The sequence below is a fragment of the Pezoporus flaviventris genome, unplaced genomic scaffold (assembly GCF_033815535.1).
Source record: "Pezoporus flaviventris isolate CSIRO_AGI_PZ_B2104156 unplaced genomic scaffold, CSIRO_AGI_Pfla_v1 ptg000001l, whole genome shotgun sequence".
In the NCBI taxonomy this organism is placed as follows: Eukaryota; Metazoa; Chordata; class Aves; order Psittaciformes; family Psittacidae; genus Pezoporus; species Pezoporus flaviventris.
In genome coordinates, this window is record NW_026892549.1 from 7,173,899 (window position 1) to 7,192,504 (window position 18,606).

Below are 18,606 nucleotides of genomic sequence, written 5' to 3' on the forward strand. Positions count from 1 at the left end.
CCACAGTGGTCCCCTCCAGGGGATGCTATTTCTTACGCATGGCACACCCTCTATTGGGCTCAGTTCTCTTGCTGCTCAGACATGCTCTGCTTTAGCAGGCAGAAATGTCTGTGTTTCTTATTCTTGTGTGAGCTTTGTGCCCACAGCTCTCCTCCCATCTGGCTGGACTTCCAGCTCAGGACCAGGGATACAGAGCTGCTTTATGATAGCAATGTTTGTTTTCAAGCCAAGATCTGGCTTTACCAGCATGGTAATATTAACACAGGTCCTGGTCCTGAGCCCTCTGTTTCCCTTCCCAGGCCAGAATGCACTGTACTGGTGCAGACACTTCGTAATGGTTCCTGCATCCAGTTGAATGGAATGGGCTATGGCAATGCTGCCAGGAATGTTTTGGCCTGTTTCCCTCTAGCAGTGGCATTGCCTGCCCCTGCAGCCATTTCCCCACTGTGTGCCTTCCTGAGCCACCTTGAGCACTTCCTCAGGGCTGTGCTGCAACAAAGCTGTGGTGCCACTGAGCCTAAACACAGGACCTCCCTCCATTGCCCACATCCTGCTTCCTCCTTTAGTCCCTGCAACATGAATGACATGTTGTGTACTTGGCACTGAGCTCTTCAGTGTTGGCATGGGCTCTCCCAAACTGCCACAAAATCCCTCTGTCTCCAGGGTGCAGATTTTCACAACAGCACTGCAAGGTGAAGAAGTGACAGGGGACTGGGTTAAGCACATCATGCTCTGCTTTATGGCCACACTGCTGGACAGTAACTTGGGTTGAATCTGTTCCTGCTGCGTGTAGGGAAAGATGGGCTGGTCTGTGGTGTCCTTTGCCCTGGGCATGTAGATATAAGCCCTATGTCTTGACCTGAATCCTGGCATAATTGCTATTTTCTGGATGCCCATTCTCCAAAAAGGAGATTTATGTGAATTTAAGTCCAGCCAAAGGGTCATCATTTGGAACATGGTGACTTTCCCTTCAGTGGAAGTTTTGCCTGGTGAAAAATTCAAATATATCAACATTTACCCGGAAAACTGGTGACAAACGTACCCTATTAGGGAGGAATGTGAGAAAATGGGAGTGTTAGCACCACATGCTGATGTACCAAGACAAGAATGCAGCTTATAAATATCTCCTAATAGTACAAACATTTTATTTACAAACTGACATACAAAGAAAGATGAAGGAAACCCATGCAGGCTCAGCACTGTCTGTGGGAGCCCTGCAGAAACCTGTGTTAGCCCAAGCTCTGGTGCTCAGCATGAATTAGTGCTGCTGGGGCTCGTTACCAGAACAGAAAGCTTTTGTCTCTTCTTGTGCAGATAAGCCACTGTTTTTCATGCTTCCACCAGCTACGAAATACGAGGACTACCAGCATTTGTGGCAAGTAATCCTTGCCTTCTCTAAACCAGAGCCAGGAATCAAATGTACACAAGAAGGTTGCTGCAAAGTGCCCTGCTACATTGATAGAGGCTGCTTGTCACCTCCCAGATGCCCTGTGCTGGTGGAAAAGGGTAAGACTCAAGAAAAAAAAATCCTTAAGAAAGAGAAGCCCCTCAGCTATTATCTCAGACACATATAACACTTTCAGTTAAGGTAGAAGCCCATATTTTCACTCTGGAAGTTTAATTATCTGATACTTTCTCATTATAACTTTTATTCATTGTTCTATTGCTTTACTGAAGCATCTAATTTCTAAAGGTGTGAAATGCTTAGCTTTATGCACAGATAAGGTAAGGAGTATTGCTTCTGAGGACAGGTTAGGAAACATTGACAGATAGGACAGGGGACTTGGTCAAGGCCAAAAACAAGGTCTGTGCTAAACCAAGACAGTATGGCACTTAGATCCCAGGCACTTATTTTTTCACTTTAACCTGTGATCAGCATGATTTCTGGAGAACATTTCTATTTTCATGCCAGAAAGATCATCTGATGATTTCTAAGCATCTGCTTTCTTGGATGTATGCACTTCACTGAGGGTTTTAGGCTTAGATTCACAACTGTACTGTGATGAAGATGGACTAGCCAGCTCAGCTGCAGTAGCTGTCTGTTTCTGCACACTGATCCTGTTCTACTGCACTAAGCTGAAGTGGACTATCTCTTCTTCTCTGTGGACTCAGAGGTCACATACATGGGAGCTACTGCAGATGAGCTGCTGTCACATAACTGGAAAAGCTGTGAACTGACTCACGTGCCAGGTCTCTGGTTGTTTAGTGACAGCTGAAATGTTTCAGGTTACCTATGGGTCTTGAAACCATTATCGATTTATGGAAAATTCAACTTTCTCTGTCAATATTACTATGACCTGGTAAAGAGACCATAAGCACAGACTGATTAAATTGGATTCACGTTATGAAGAAAAGCCACATAGAGAGCAGAGGCAGGCAGCGGCTCCCAGGGCAGCCTCTCTGTCCCATCAAATGCACTCCAGCCCAGCGTCTTCATTGTGCGAGCAGTTGTTCACACCCCAGTTTGTTTTTTCACAGTCCAAAATTGAATACTCATGCCCTCTGCAGTTCACGTCATCAAGCCAAATTTCTCCAGTGCCTTTGGAAGATGAATTAAACAAACAAACAAACAAACTGTTGGACTAAAAAAAGAATATGTTTGTTTTTTTTCTAAAGAGACCCCTGTGGACAGCAGGGGTAGGTTGGGTTGCACAGCTGGCTTGCTGGAAATCAAGCCTTTGGGCACAGTTCAAGCAGTAATGGACATGCAGCTACCCCATCCCAATGGAAATGAGCTGCCCCTTTCAGAAGATCTTTGCTCTCTTGCTGCTCATGTAGAGGACCTTGCTATGGTGCTTTCTGTGTGTACGTAAACTCCCATGCCAGGCCTGGGGAGGTGAAAAGCTGGTGTGGACTCACCTGCTGTGGCTGTGAAGGCATCGATCGCACGGGTGTATCCCAGCATTCGACAGACCACAGTGGCATCTTGGGTGCTCCAGCCATCGTCACATATTGTTCCCCAGGACCCCTTGTGCAAGATTTCCACTCGGCCTCTCCTGCCCCCTCCCGCAATTCGTACAAAAGGACTCAAGCTGCCTGACAGTTCAGAAGAGAAGAAAATAACTCTACTGGTTATATAGGCAAGAAGAAAAAAGCATACTGAAAGACAGAAGCAGTGACTGCTCAAACTGGATGAATGTTCCCATCCCCGTGGCTGTAGCCAGGGTGGGACCACAGGTTACTGGTAACTCATAGAATCATAGGATCATAGAATAGTTAGGGTTGGAAAGGACCTTAAGATCATCAAGTTCCAACCCCCCTGCCATGGGCAGGGACACCTCACACTAAACCATCTCACCCAAGGCCTCATCCAACCTGGTCTTGAACACCGCCAGGGATGGAGCATTCACAACCTCCCTGGGCAACCTATTCCAGTGCCTCACCACTCTCACAGTAAAGAACTTCCTCCATATATCCAATCTAAACTTCCCCTGTTTAAGTTTTAACCCGTTACCCCTTGTCCTGTCACTACAGTCCCTAATGAAGAGTCCCTCCCCAGCATCCCTATAGCCCCCCTTCAGATACTGGAAGGCTGCTATGAGGTCTCCACGCAGCCTTCTCTTCTCCAGGCTGAACAGCCCCAACTTTCTCAGCCTGTCTTCATACGGGAGGTGCTCCAGTCCCCTGATCATCCTCATGGCCCTCCTCTGGACTTGTTCCAACAGTTCCATGTCCTTTTTATGTTGAGGACACCAGAACTGCACACAAAACTCCAGGTGAATCCAAACAATTCAACACTCTCTCCTGGGTCTAGGGACACCAGGCTACAGCTCAGAGCTTGGACCCCTTGGTTCTGGTAGCCTTGCTGCAGGTTAACCAGTGTGCACAGGGGGCAAGTTGGTCCTGATTTCAGATAGCTTCAATGCCAGAGGGCAAGTAGAGAAGAAATAAAAGTCCAGTACCTGCTCCTTTTTCACCTTTGCTCCCTTTTGTTCCTGGTGAACCTGTTCCAAATTAAAAAAAAGCAAATAATTGACAGCTGTTCAGGGAAAAATTCAGTTATTAACTTTTCCTGAATAATTGGGTAAGTCAGAGATATAAGGTCTCTGTCCTCTTGTAGAATGCACCCCCTTAAGTGACTAAGTGAATGTAAAAGAAACATGGCAGGAAAACTAGTATACCATACAGCAAAGTCTTACTAACATGTGACTCAAGAAAAGGACCACTTGCAAAATCCCGTCCACTCACTCATGGGAAGCTTATCTTATTCCCACTGCTACCTGCAAGATTACATCTCTGATAGCCTTTGGACTTTCCAGAAGCAGGCATGGTATCTCCCAGAGTACTTGCAGGAAGATCTACATCTTGGGATTTGCTCTCCAGGTACTGGCACCGAGCAGCAGAAAGCCACTCCCAACAGTCCTCCACATTTCTGTGCATCATCCTGGTCTTGAGAGCAGGAGTGTTTGAAAAAGACCCAATGAGCTCTTCCCCCAGAAGCTACCTCCACAAAGCACACATTGCTGTCTCCTTCCTGGGACCAGGAGATGACACCCATGTAGAAGGGAGTCCCTAGCCCGGAGTCACCCCAATTACATTTTTACCCTCCTCCAGAGGCAAAGCTCCACAAGAGGAGTGCATGGAGGACCGTCACATAGGCTCTAGTTTATTTTATGTTTGAGGACTCTTGTACTGTTCTATGTGAGCAATTAAAAGAAAAACCATCTGTAACACTGGCTGCTTCACGTGGTCTATTGCAACTACTGTTTGGTGATTTTTATTACTACATTATGGTCTTATGGTTTGTGGAAGCATTCTATGATTAGAAGGGAGGGGGTAAGGGTTGGGAGTAGCTGCAGTGTTGGCTCTTTTGAACTATTTTTGTGTCCTACAATTAATGAGGCATGGTTAAATAGCACTGGTGTTTCCAATTCAGTGTTCCTGACTGCCATGGGATTTATCCCAGCAGTGTGGTATGCTGCAGGATGTCTCTGTACCAAGTAAAGAGGAGGATGGCTTGTTCCGGTTTTCTGTGAGTTCAGGGATTTGAGAAAATCTAATATATCTATTTACTTGCATATCTGTCTGATCTGTCTGACTGATCTGTCTGCTGAGTTCCTCCGAATGAGCTTTGTTAACATGCTTGTGCCAGTCTGTGATGTGGAGTCCCAAACCTGAATGCACCATCAGCTCTACAGACCCCATGGCAAACAGACTTACCAGGGAATCCATGGTCTCCCTTGGCTCCTTTTACTCCTGGTTCTCCTTTTGGACCCTGATTGCCATGATCACCCTTGCTTCCTTTTTGACCAGTTAGGCCTAGGCTGCCTGGGTGGAAAGCAAGAAAGTCATTGCCTTTGTCCCCTCCCAAGGAAGGCACGTGACAAGCATTTCACATAGATGCAAAGAAGTGAAATGTGACATTTAAAGTGCTTTGCGTCATCAGACTAAGTCATGCTGTCAAACAAGGGTTTACCTGGTGGGCCCTGGTTTCCCTTTGCTCCTTTTTGCCCTGGAAGACCTAAGATCACCAAAACAAACAATATTATAAGACAGATATTTATACATTTATAAAAGTGTATGCAAACTAGTATTTGTAATGGATTTCAACTCATCTAGTTCAGCTGTCCACACCATAGGCATCTATTTCTCAAGTGGGTTTCTTATTTCCCATTATACGCAGTGCAGACCTCATCAATCAAGAAAATACAGGCAATGGAGAATTGTCTTCTCCTGAAGTCAATCAACTTCTGGTCGTTTATTCCATATCCTAAACTCCACTGATGGGGTAGAAACCATTCCTCCAGGTGGGTCTTCAGTTACTGTATAGAGAGCCTGACATGTACATTTAAGTGCATTAGACCTATGTAAGAACATAATGCTGGGCCGGGTGACTCCCAGCCTTATCATTCAGGTATCAATGAAAGTAGAAGGGTGCAGCACTTGGACCTTTGTCACCTCCTAATGGATATAAGAGGTTGTGTACACTACATAAATTCAGGGTTAAAATGGTTGATTCAAGAGAAATACATGGGAATAGGCTTGTACTGCAAAATGTCACCCTATCATTTGGGTGCCTGAGACAGAGAGGTGGCCTTTGTCAGATGTAAGGTCAAAGAAAAGGCCTTTTTGTTATGTGCTCTAAGTTGGCCTGTGAAGATACCTCTTCCTGCAATGCTACAGAGGAGCCCAGGACAAATGCTTGCTGTCTTTCTATGCTCAATAACCCGTCCCCATCAACTTTACAGGCAGTACAATTTGTCTTTCACTCCAGTAGGGAGGTTGTTGTTTGGTTCATCTTAAAATGCTGCTTTATGCGTTTTCTATTTACACAAAAATGTAGGCAACATCACCTCCTTGTTCATCTTACAGAAACAACTCCTCCAGTGAACAGCTAACACCCCAGCAGAGGCCCAGGCCCAATATGGCATCCTGGGATGTGTTGGGGCTCCAAGAACAGGACTCAACAAATCTCCTTGCTGTTGTAGACCCCTTTCCAGTGTCTGCATGATGCATGTTGTCAACCCTGAACATCTTTTATTCTCCTTTCCCTGGTACTTCTTTGTCTCCCTTTTCACCTCTGAGTCCTGGAATGTCTGGTATTCCCAAAATTAAAAGCAAATCAGTAAGGGTGAAGCCATCACACAAAGTAAGACCAGAGTAGTTGCTCAGTGAGTTACAGGTTTCAGTAGTGTTGTACCTGGACTACCACTGGGCCCCAGGTCCCCCTTCTCCCCTTTCTGACCAGGTGTGCCTTCGATTCCAGGAATTCCCTGAGGTCCCTGTGGTCCGGTTACACCTTGAGGTTGAGCAAAAGCAGAACATATGAAATGCAACACGACATATGACAGTGAAAAAAAGAAAGTTCGATCACCAACCCCTGCTCTATGCAGATCGAGTTGACCCTATGAAGGCAAAACTGTCACTGGGTTTCTCAGAATTGCAATCCTTTCCTATCAGCACTAGTCTTAGTGGTGCAGTGAGTGCTGGTCTGGAGTGAAAGACTGTCCTTGCAGACTGTCAGCCTTGAAAGGCACGAGTGCTGTCCTAACAGAGCAGCCACTTTCTGTTCTTGTGTGCACACATGTCAAGAAAGAGGACATGACCCTCCATGGTACAGGACCCTTCTTTCCCACTCATTCTCCTGCACAGTAAGCAGGGTCCAAATGAAACAGCTAAGGCTGTGGAATGATTTTACACAACACTGGAATGTTTTTTTAATCTAATCATCATCTTTTACACATGTTGGGATCTAGCCTTGTCATGAAGCATCATCTAAAAAAAGACCAGTATCATATTTCTACAGAAAACTACATGTTCTATATGCTTACCTGCCTCTCCTTTCTGCCCAGGACGTCCAGGCTCCCCCATGCTACCTGTAAGAACATCCTAGCATCAGTGCTAATGAGGCTTAGCCACACACTTCAAGTAGGGCAGCCCTGCACCATGCATATGTGCTGTGTCCTCTGCACTTACTTACCATTGAAACCTGGCAGTCCTGGGACTCCCTGCTGTCCTTGAGGACCCATTGGTCCAGGGGGCCCAGGGTACCCCTTCTTGCCCGTTTCACCTTTCTGTCCTTGAGGACCTATTGAACAGCACAGCGCATGTGTATAAATTTTTTTTTTTTTAAATAAGCAAAATCAAACTGAACAAACTTATTCATTCATCTTTGAAGGAAGTGGAGCACCTCCGTGTAGCTGCATAAGTAGCAGAGTTTGGCCTCAAACCTGCATTTGCCATTGAGTGGCGTTCCCTTAAAGCTGTAGGAGGACAGGACTGGATGGCACCTCAATAGTCTGCCTAAGCCACCTCCAGCTCTGCCAGACTGTCTGGCCAGATGTTTGTCTGACCTGCTGTTAAAGACTTGCAGTGGTGCCATGACACTTACCCAGTCTATTACTCCAATTATCCCTACCACTACAATGTTTTGTTCTCTAAATACCCATTATTGCAGTCTGAACCCTTCCTTTCTCCTAGCCACAATGGAAATGGAGGACAGTGTGTCCCACTCCTATGCTTCCAGAGAATTGCCACGTCTTCCCTTAGCCTTCTCTTCTCTGAACAGCTGATCAGCATGGTCCCAAAGAACTGAATTAGTTGAAAATGCCTCATTTAAAGACGCCTTAATCTTTCCGATACAGAATGATCCCACAGTCCTTGCCTTTCGGTAATCCTACTTTCACTTTCCTCTTCTGGAACAACTTGTGCTAATAAGTGCACTGGAGCATGTGTGGTCTGATGGAAGATCTGAGGAAGCTCTAACCAACCTGTCCAACTGTCCTCCATGGTCTGCACCACACACATCTGCTTCCTTTTGCTATCTTGCTTTCAGGTGAAGCCCATGTGAGACCACTGAACAACAGTATTCAGAAGATGCTTACAGAGGAGAAACACTATGCTTAACTCTTCTACTTAAGGTGTATAAAAGTCAGGGTTATATATAAGATATAAAGCTCTCAGAAACAGCTTTTATCCTACTGGAAACAATTCTGCTTTAATGTGGAATAGGCTGATAATTGAATACTTGTGGCTTTCATTAAACAAATGTCACTCTACAAAGAGACTTCCATGGTACAGAGTCAACAATTTTCATGCCCCCTTCCCCCAGCCCTCCTCTGGGAGCTTTGCTGGAGTTTGATATGAAATGAAGTCCCTTTAGATCAGATTCCTGTGTCCTGCTCCCTCACTGAGCAGGGCTGCCTGTATTTTGACAAAATGCTGACCTATGGAGACTTCTTCTGATGTTTTAAGTAGAATGAGTTTAAACAGGAGAATCTTAAAAATTTTGAGGTAATGAAGAAGTCTTACCTGCAAGACCCATCTCTCCTTTCTTTCCTCCCACTCCTGGTTCACCACGTGGGCCAGGAGTACCAGGATCTCCTTTACTCCCCTTCTCACCCGGCAGTCCACGTAAGCCTGTGAGGACAACACCACTTTTTTAATGCTTCATCAGGTGTTGTATCTAGGGAATGTCAGCAGCAGGTCATGTGGCTCAGCTGCGGGCACGAGCCAAACTCTGCTCTATGTTTGCCTGAGAGTGATGCTGGTGGCAGTGGAGAACTGGCCCACCATAACCAGTACACGTTGACTTTTAGAATAAGATTTTTTTGAGCTAAGTTTTGCTTTTGTCCACGTTCATTAGTTTTACATATGCTTATTTCTTTCAACTCCAATGACATTCCCATTGACTTACACCTTGACTGAAGACAAGATTGCCCATAAAATCATCCATAAAGCCACTTTATATTCATCCAAAGAAGTAATTCAGGTGTCAGAAAAGCCTTACCTTGGAATCCTTTTTCTCCCTTTATCCCTGGTAATCCCTGTATCCCTGAGAAGTAAAATATATATATCAGACACACATCATCTGTTCATAGTAATGGCTAAGAAGAGATGAATTTTTTAATCATCACTTGTGCACACTGCTTCAGTCACCACTGAGGCCAATCTTCAACTGGCAGGGACCAGAACAGCGTCTTGAATAAAGACCATGGATCTTGGTTGAGTGCATGGCTGGGCAGCAGCCAGCTGTCCTCCAGCCAAGCCCAGCTCATGGGGACCTTTGGGGACGTCTTTCCTGAAAATGCACAGAACTGTTTGGGTTCTCATATATAGTAATGGTGCTTGGCAGGAGATGCTGGTTCAGCATTGTAAGTACAGCCAGAAAAATATGAAAACATGATTTTTAAAAATTTTATTAGTTTGGGTTTTTTTTTCTTTGGAAAACCTCATCAGTGTAGCCAAGAACTAGGGATGGATGAGATACAGGCCTAACCTAACAAGGATTGCATCTTAGATCATCATCACTGGATCTTTAGATCATTATCATTGGATCACAGAAACTATTTCCTAGTCCAACCTCTGCTCAAAGTGGAGCCAACATTAGATTAGCACTTGCGGCATCCTCACAATCTGAAGATATTTATCTCCTGCAGCGAATGTAGTTCTACCCAAAACCCCCAGGTGCCCAGGGCAGCAGCTTATGTGTGACTGTGTAGGGGAGCACTCACACCCAGCTCATTCCTGTCTGTGTGATCATTTCCTCTGGGACAGAGTGGGCAAGGTCGCAAATCTGCCACTGTTACACACACTGTTTAGCTGTGGCCCTGCAGAGCAGGGATTAAGGAGGTCTCTCTGAGTTGTCCTGGAGTGACCTGGACAGCAGGACTTGGTATGTATGGAGCAAAAAACCCAGCTATCCTCTGGTTGTAGCAGGCACATAACCTCCTCACGCATCCTCTCTTGTCTCACATGGAGATTTGAGATGATTACTGCAGATAACCCCTGAGCTTTTCTGGTGGGGTAGCAGTAAGGAGACAGAGCCAGAGTTGTTCCCCTGTGCTGGTCACCAACCTCTGTGGCAGCACTTGGGCAAGTTGGGCTCCTGGGGGATCACTCAGAAGGTGCAACAGGTCCCTTATGGTCAGGGCACTGGATGTCTGTGCATTGAGTAGGATATGGGTCTAGAGACTGAAAGTCCAAACACTCACTTCAGGTCTCTTAGGGGGAAAAAAGAGAAGGAGGAAAAGTTGCTTACGGCTCATTTACCAACATACCTGGTGGACCAGGATATCCTTGGCGTCCAGGAGGCCCTGAAATGAATATTAAATGGATCTCTTTCAGTAGTCATCACTCAGTGTGGAACATATCAGTATGGGGTTGATAGGCTTGATGTCTGAGCTGAGGACACTACCCTTTCAGAGGGCACCCAGAGCCCAGGTGTACAAGTTTCAGGAGGGGAGAGCCCACCACTGTATGTGCAGCTGCAGCAGGATCCAGGGAAGCTGCACAAGGCTGTGCTCTGGCTTCCCCACATGTGTGAAGATCCCCACCCAAGGCATCTGAAGCAAGTGTCCAGCCCTGGGCACTGGGACATCAGCAACTGACAAGAGGACCAAATCTTGCCCCAGTCGCTTGTTCATCTGAACTAGGTTTTTAGCCAAGCTTTTCCAGCAGTGCAGAAGAACCAGCTTTCTCCACTATACAGCCAGCATGGAGAAATGGAGCTATACCTGCAATCAGGGTGATGTTGCTCATCATCATCATCAGGTTTGCATTGCTGCTTTTAATTATAGTGATTTCCTCTTCCATGCTTCTCCTCCAGCCTTCTCCTTCGTTTCCCATGGGCTTCTCTCTAGAGTTTCTCTCCAAATGCAGTTTGCTGGGAAAGAAGCTTTCCACGATCTCTTCTGTAGAGGAGGTATTTTGTTCTTGAAATTTCAGTATCTCTCTCTGCATCTTAAAAACTGAGGAAACAAAAGGCTCATGAGGTGAATATTTCCTGCCTTATCTGGTTGGGAAATGGCTGTTCGGCACGGCTGCTCCTTGGCACCCTTGAAGGATAAATACCACCACTGTTTACCTGGGGAGGTGATTTTAATGTGCCAGTGCTGCAGACAAGAGTGCAGCCAGGGGTGCTTTTGCAAATGCAAAGCACATATATGGGGTGGGGGAATGGTTTCCTGCAGTGGCTGCTTTGACTTGCTGTGCTGTAAGAGGAACAGCCATGCTCCCTTAGAGGTTTCCTATCTGCGTGCTCATCCCCAGTTGCCCATGTCCAGAAAAGCTGTCTTTTGATGTCAAGCTTGCAGTAAGGTTGCAGCCTTACCTTTGTATGCCAGCAGCCCCTGGCCGGCTGTCAGCAGCAGCAGGTAAACGCCGAGGACTGCCCAGGCACAGCATGTAGATGGCTTTCTTTGGATTTGAGGCTCTAAAACCCAACAGAAGTAGGCTAGACATCATCTCACATAACTCCTGCTACTAACTCCCTTCTCTTCCAGCTATTTAAGGCCTGGCCACAATAAATTAGCAGTGCTTTTCAGCGACAGGGAGCAGCAAGGTCCCTATGCAAGGTTGCCATGCCCTGCAGGCAAGGCAGGCTGCCTTCCTCTCACCCAGGCTTTGCAGTTCGATTCACTTGGCCATCTTTTCCTTAGCCAATTTAACCAGCTCACTTCCATCACAACTCAGCCCAGCCTATAACAGCATGCTGTAGCTCTCCCATTTCTGCACCAATAAACTGTTTCCATTGCTTTTTTATATCCTATGGTGTCATTCAAAGAGGGTTGAATGCCCTCTCCATCAAGAGCGACACATACATGCAATTGCAGCTATGAATCATGTATGCATTGAAACAAATGAAAAAGAAATAATAAATTGAACTGCAGAACAAATGAAAACAAGCTGCAATATTTTAAACAAATTGTCACCAGCAAGTGTAAAAGAAATAAACTGCTTTGTTGACTTTTGGGTTTTAGGGAGAAAAAAAATCAGAAATATTTATACCTACTTCAAACATTCACTGAGTTGCCTTTAGTTGAGTTTTTTCAAAGTAATGTAAGGAGGAGTTTAAAGTCTTGGTTTTGAATGAGTACAATGGTTTAATTAGTTTTACAATAGAATGGTTTAGTCAGCAATGAAATATTTATATTCAGCTAAAAATTCATACACTTACATTTTTGTATTTGTTCTGGTGATTACAGTATCTCAACTATTAAGACATGAAAGTTTTATTCACTGAAATTAGGCATTTTCTAAAATAGGAAAAGAACTAATTTTTTGTGATTCTCAGCATCAGCTTTTGGCTAGAAAGGACATTTTCATATACTTCTCATTTTAAATGGAAGATAATTTATTAGGAAAATCATTATTAAAGCAATTTAATAGGCAGTACAAATATAATATCTCATTTTTGTGTACTGCTTTTTAATAGATGAGATAAAATCTATACTAATCCATTTAATAAAAAGAATCCTTACCACTTATCTGAAAGGTTGTGGTAGCAGCTGAAGCAAACCCAATCTTGTCTGAAATGCTGAAAGTGTTCATATCACTCGAATTTCCATCTTCCCCGTATCTGTCTTTAATTTTCATGACAAATTTCTTGTGGCTAACTTAAAGCCTTGTCAGATTATGGACAATAAAGAAAAGAAGGGACTTCCTATCTGCCTCCTGATTTGATGTGCTTTCTGATATGCTTTTCCTATCTACTCAGTTTTTATAAACTTGTGAGAACTGTGATGTGGTAATTTGAACAGTTCCTCAAAAAATCCCACAGCTAAGATATTCAGCTGATTTTGTGCACTCACTTGGGGACACCATGTCCATGGAACCTTGGGTAGGATCCTGCAAGACATTCAGCCCTGAGTTATTCAACATCTGTGCAGTTTGCTGGGGTTGGGCATGGAGCGGTCATTTTGCTTCTAGCACAAATAAACCTCCTTATGTAGCCAAGAAGATCCCAAGTTCAAAATTAGCTTGGAGATCCATCCCCTGGGAAGGGAGGTACAGCACTGCATGCAAGTGAAAAGCACAGTAAATTGCACCAAGATTACACTTTAGTGATGGTATGGAACTGTAGGGCAGGGAGGGAAAGAATCAGGAGGAATTGTGAAGACAAGCAAATGATGGTGGGATGGGGATGCTGAAGCCCAAATGGGTTTGGGATAAAATGGAGCAGAGACACTTGCAGCCCACTTGCCAAAGCTCTTTTCAGGACTCTGCTTCCTCCCTGACTGATTTTCCACACCCTCACACACAGATCCTACCACCTCATCTCTGCTCTCATCCTGTAAAACCTGTGGCTGTAGACCTTGCTGTGGCATTTGACATTTTGGAGTCTCCGGTTGTGCCAGGGTTGATTTCGATTTTGCAAAGTGAAATGACTCACCCGAGCTCGCAGGCGAAAGCCTTTGGTAGGCACTGGGCAGAGCCCTTTGCACCCATGATGCCGCTGCCATGTGCTGCCCTACTGGAGGCTCAGGACAGTCCCCATCACTAGGCCATCTCCTGGGCTGCGGGTCTGCGCTCACCTGCGTGGCTGCTGGGTCCTCAGTGCTTTGCGTGGCCATGGAAGAAAGTGTAGCGTGAGCTTCAGGTGGAAGTGAGCTGGAAATCCACACCCTGACAGCCCAGTGCTGAATGAAGCCTTCTGTTCTGCACCTGTCTCTTAAAGGCTTACATTAAAAATATGTGGGGATTTTTACATCCACTTCTGTGCTTTCCTTTCAAAAGTGCTTGTGCAGCTGTGATCTGGTTTGGCACCAGCAGGGAGGAAGAGGAATCCTCCATTATCATATATTCTGCCACACACTGCATAGGAATTTGGATAATTTACTTTATTGTGAGTAGCTCAGAACTCTCCTTGAATTAGGGTGGCCTGAGAGGTTACCACCGATCAGCTGGACCATAGTAACTACCTGTGCATCTTCCCCACTGGGGTAAGGGCTCATACCCAGCCCATATTTGATGGTTTGGGTGGATCAGCTGACTGTTCTGTGTGAGCCTGAAGCCATCTACTCTTGCTGGTGCAGGTGATGAGCTGGGCATGACTGTACTTGTGTTGCCAAGTGGATATTTAGGGATGGATGTGATTCAGGTGCACACAGGGAGCAGATTTACAGTAGAGAGGCTTTTAAAAACACTTCTAGGCAAATCCATTCTACTTCAAAAGTATTAAAAAGAAGTTTTCAGAAACTATTCTAAAAGGCAAAAGGTGCAATGAGAACTTTGTGCCCTCCTCCCTGAGAAAGAAGTTCAGGGGGTATGCTTTCCCATCTCTCATGATCATGCTGTGACCATGCCATTCTCAATGCCCCAGGTAGCATGGGTGCAAAAGCAAGGGTAGAGACCCTCAATTTTGACAGTCCTGATCTGCACTGCTTCAGGGTTCAAAATCCAGTTCTCCACTTAGCTATTTCAGGAGGATCCATAGCAAAGTCATGATTGAACCCAACTTTGCCCACCAGTTGTGGTTGCCTACACAGCTGGTCAAACTTCATTTTCTGCTTATTTCCAGTTGATGTAGCCCCATGCAGCTCTGTGTGCTGCCACATTCCTATCAGTCAAGTGAGCATCTGGCTGCCTGGGATAGTTATGGTGTGTTTCTATCTGGATATCAGCCTCCATAAATATGTGGCAGATTTCCCTGTGCACGTGGTGCTGGGGGGCTTGGCCATACCACAGACATTGGAGATCATGTACCAACATGCTTGCTTAGCCATTGCGTGTGCTTACTCCTTCCACCCTGCTTTCTGCTGTCTTTCATTTCTTGCTGCACCATCACTGACTGCCGCAATAGATTGGCTCTGATTGTGCAATTGGGGTTACTAAATCAGGAACGAACAAAATAAAAGAAACTGCTGATTCAGAGCAGTCTTCCTAGGTTGAGGGCTTGCTGAAATGGGATTATTAATAGAATAACAGTTTCCATCACATTACAGGTCATGTTTGGTGAGCCATCAGCCTCACCCTCCAGGCTCTCTGCTAGGAAGTTCTGGTCCCTCTCTGTCCTGCTGCTAATTCTGCCTCCCCTGAAATACTCTGATTACGTCTTGGGGAAGAATCTGAAGTTCTCCGGCTCGTCCTTTCCCTTCCTACACTTGGACATAAGTGGCTTGTGCTGGGAAGAGGGTGCTTTTATTGCAAAGATGCACTACATCTGAAGCAAGTTTTATAAACAGATCACAAGTGTCTCAATGGCACAGGCCTGGGTTTAACTTCTGGTGAAAGCAAAAGAGAGAGCCTTGTCCCTGGTCATTCCCACTGCCTTTCTCATGTCCTTTCACCACTGTTGTCAGCTGCAGGTGTTTGCTACCACAAAAAGCTCATGGCAGAGCAGAGACAACACCAAACTCCAACCTAGCATTAGTTAAACACAACAGTTCCCAGCAGTGATACTTCCAGGGAACTTGAACATGTATTAGCCTCCTCAGGATAAGCATTTACCCTGAAAGAACTGAGCTTGAGATGTTTTAAAGATTTTTTTTTTCCTAAGAAGATATCCTAGCTCAGAGCTGTTTCTCCATTTATCCACAAGACGGTAATTTTTCCAAAATCATCTATTTGATTGCAGACTGTTTTAGGAATAAATGGGCAGAATTGTGGGGGCTTTCCTGCCCCACCAAGCATGAGGAAAAGAAGATGTAACAGCACAAACAGGTGTCATGTCAGGTAAGCCAGGGCAGCAACCTCCACCGTTTCTGCTGTCCCCTCTAGACGGAAATGAGAGTGACAGCCAGAAAAGATGACGGTCTACCCCTTATTCCAACGCCTGCACAATTTTTTTCTGCAGATGGGCTTCAAAAACCAAAGAGTAACCCTACCCACAGACCACACTGCTCTCTCACATAAACAATTAGCTGTGGTTTGACCTGGGACACAGCCCATAGATGCACATCTCAAAGCCAGCAGTGACCAGAGCTGTACAATTGCCTCTGCAGTGGTAGGTTTGTTTGTAAACTGTCTTGGTTTTCATTTATTTTACTTGATTTTTCAGTCTTTTCTCCTTTGGGAATGAACAAGGTTGGTGAATTTTAACACACCAGTCAGTTCTTGTGGTAGATTCACCCTGACCACCGGCCAAACACCCCCCCCCAGTTTGGGTGGATGTTTGTTCACTCAGTTCCCTCTCCCACAGGATGGGGAGAAAATAGAAGGAAGGTGACTAGACCCACAGGTCAATATAAAGACAGTTTAATAGGGAAAGCAAAAGCTGCACTTGCAAGCAAAGCAGAAAGAGGAATTAATTCTTTACTTCCCTCTGGCAGGCAGATAGGCAACCACTTACTGGGAAGCAGGGCCTCAGCATGCATGATGATTGTTTGGGAGGACAAATGCACTAACCGCAAGCATCTCCCCTTCCTCCTTCTTCCCTTGAACTTCTATTGTTGAGCTCAACGTCATATGGTGTGGAGTGTCCCTGTGACCTGTTTGGGTCAGCTGCGTCCCCTCCCAGCCTTTTTCCTGCTCTCATCTGCGCAAACACTGCTCACCAATAGCCAAAACACTGGTGTGTAACCAACACTGTTTTAGCCACACATCCAAAGCACAGCACAAAGCTGTTTTAGCCACACATTTAGCTGTTTTAGCCACACATCCGAAGCACAGCACTATACTGTCTTGGGCTGATGTGGAGAACATTACTCCTATCCCAGTCAGACTCAGTACAGCTCTCCAGTATGACAACATTTATGCTGAAATGCCGTGCTCTCCCTAAAGCAGGACCAAGGACTTTGATACTCATGGACATTGGGAAGCACTGTTGGAAGAGATGCCAGATTTTGGTTCTCCCTTGTGAGTGTCCCACTAACTGCTCGGCTCAGCCCTGGTCAGCACACCCTGAAAAAAGTAGATCCAGCTGTTTAAGAGCAAGAAATAATATTGTATGTGGAGAGTTTCCATGCGGAAGAGAGACAGAGGCAAACACGCAAGATCTAAACAACCGTGATTTGTGCCAGGGCATTTAAACAAAGCTTAAGCCAGGTCCCATATGGGAGCTGGAGCCTTGTCCTGAAGCCCCCTGTGTCCCTGCATGCCCAGAGCTGTGCTCAGGGGGTCCATCTGCTACAGTAGCACCTAGGCACTCCTGGGACAGTGGAAAAGCACTTGCGCTAAAGCAGTAAAACCCCCTGCACTGCCTGGCTGACATTTCTCCTTTCTAGCTTGATGTGTTGCTTGGCTTTGTTGTAGAGATTGAAAACAGATTTTCTTTTCCTTCTATGAGTTATGTTAATTTGTGTTTCATCAGAACTTGCCTCCTCTTCTCCTTTTCTTCTTTTCCCCCTTTAGGCTGAACCCAGCTGCACCATGAATTCAAGGAACCACCTGCAAAATATTTTAATGACTTCAACCTGCTCTTTGAGGTGAATTAATACCAGGGCAGCCTCCACAGCATGTTGAAATAGTCAGTCTTGGTTAAACAGGCCACCCTCAAAGCTGAAAAATATGTTCTGCAAGGCAGCTGCTCCTGACAGGGAGCTCTGTTCTCAAGGTCCTTGTACAGTGTCTTGCTCCTCACCTCAGACAGTTGTTCCTATTCAGGTAAGACCTGATCCCAGAGATTAGATGTATCCCAAACCAGCTTAGAAACAGAAGGGATAGTGAGATGTGCAAAACCAGGTTAGATCTGTTAATGGTCTGCTATAAACAGTGCAATTACAGTTGAAGGGAGGCATCTCCCGGGCTCGTATTGCATATAACAGCTTGATGCTGTAAGTGAGAAATCCGCTGCTTTCTAATGCTCCTCTCTATCAGAATCCTTTGGTTCATCCTACACATTTAACAGGGCCAAAAATACTTCTTTAAGCACAGCTCACAGTAAAGTCGTGTCCCTACATTTCTCCATCCCTTGGACTTTTAAAATTCCAGGATCATTTTATATTTGCTAAGCAGCTATCAGGCCCATCAAATGACGCTGCAAGTGCTTCTGTGGTCCCCTCTGCCCCACAACAAACAGCCCATCTAGACAAGAGTGTCCTTAACCCGTCCTCAAGAAAACTTCTGGGATTATGAGAGGTTCAGGGTCATTGTAGTTTTAGGTATTAAGCTAGGCAGGTAATGGGCAAGTCATTCAGAGTTTTATTATTGAATATTGTCCTTGCACTACCGCACATCCCAATTAATCACCTGCACATCAATGTGTTACTCTGGATTTATCTCAGGGTAAACAAATTAAGGAGCTAGTACTTGGGCTTCCACTGAAGGATGCCACAGGATGGTTTGTCTCTGATAAGGTTTCTGGCCCAAATTTCCATGTCCTGAATGCTACTGGCAAACACTTCAGCTTGAAAATCCATTAACTTGTAACCACCCCCTGCCCCTTATTCATTGAATGCAGAGTGCAAACATGTGTGTGAGCAGTTATACACACAGACTTGAAACCAT

The 18,606-nt window shown here is 45.4% G+C and overlaps 1 protein-coding gene across 1 annotated transcript; it reads right to left on the reverse strand.

Annotated features, from left to right (window-relative positions):
- Positions 1-1,125: 1,125 nt before the first annotated feature.
- MARCO (macrophage receptor with collagenous structure) lies at positions 1,126-13,894 on the reverse strand. The gene is made up of 15 exons (XM_061478697.1): positions 13,613-13,894; positions 11,552-11,653; positions 10,956-11,189; positions 10,500-10,535; positions 9,230-9,274; positions 8,752-8,859; positions 7,421-7,528; positions 7,272-7,316; positions 6,641-6,739; positions 6,491-6,536; positions 5,417-5,469; positions 5,161-5,268; positions 3,903-3,944; positions 2,860-3,036; positions 1,126-2,539 (listed from the first exon to the last, which is right to left on the reverse strand). Exons 1-15 carry the CDS (start codon positions 13,791-13,793, stop codon positions 2,409-2,411), a joined length of 1,515 nt encoding a protein of 504 aa, XP_061334681.1. The 5' UTR covers positions 13,794-13,894; the 3' UTR covers positions 1,126-2,408.
- Positions 13,895-18,606: the final 4,712 nt, after the last annotated feature.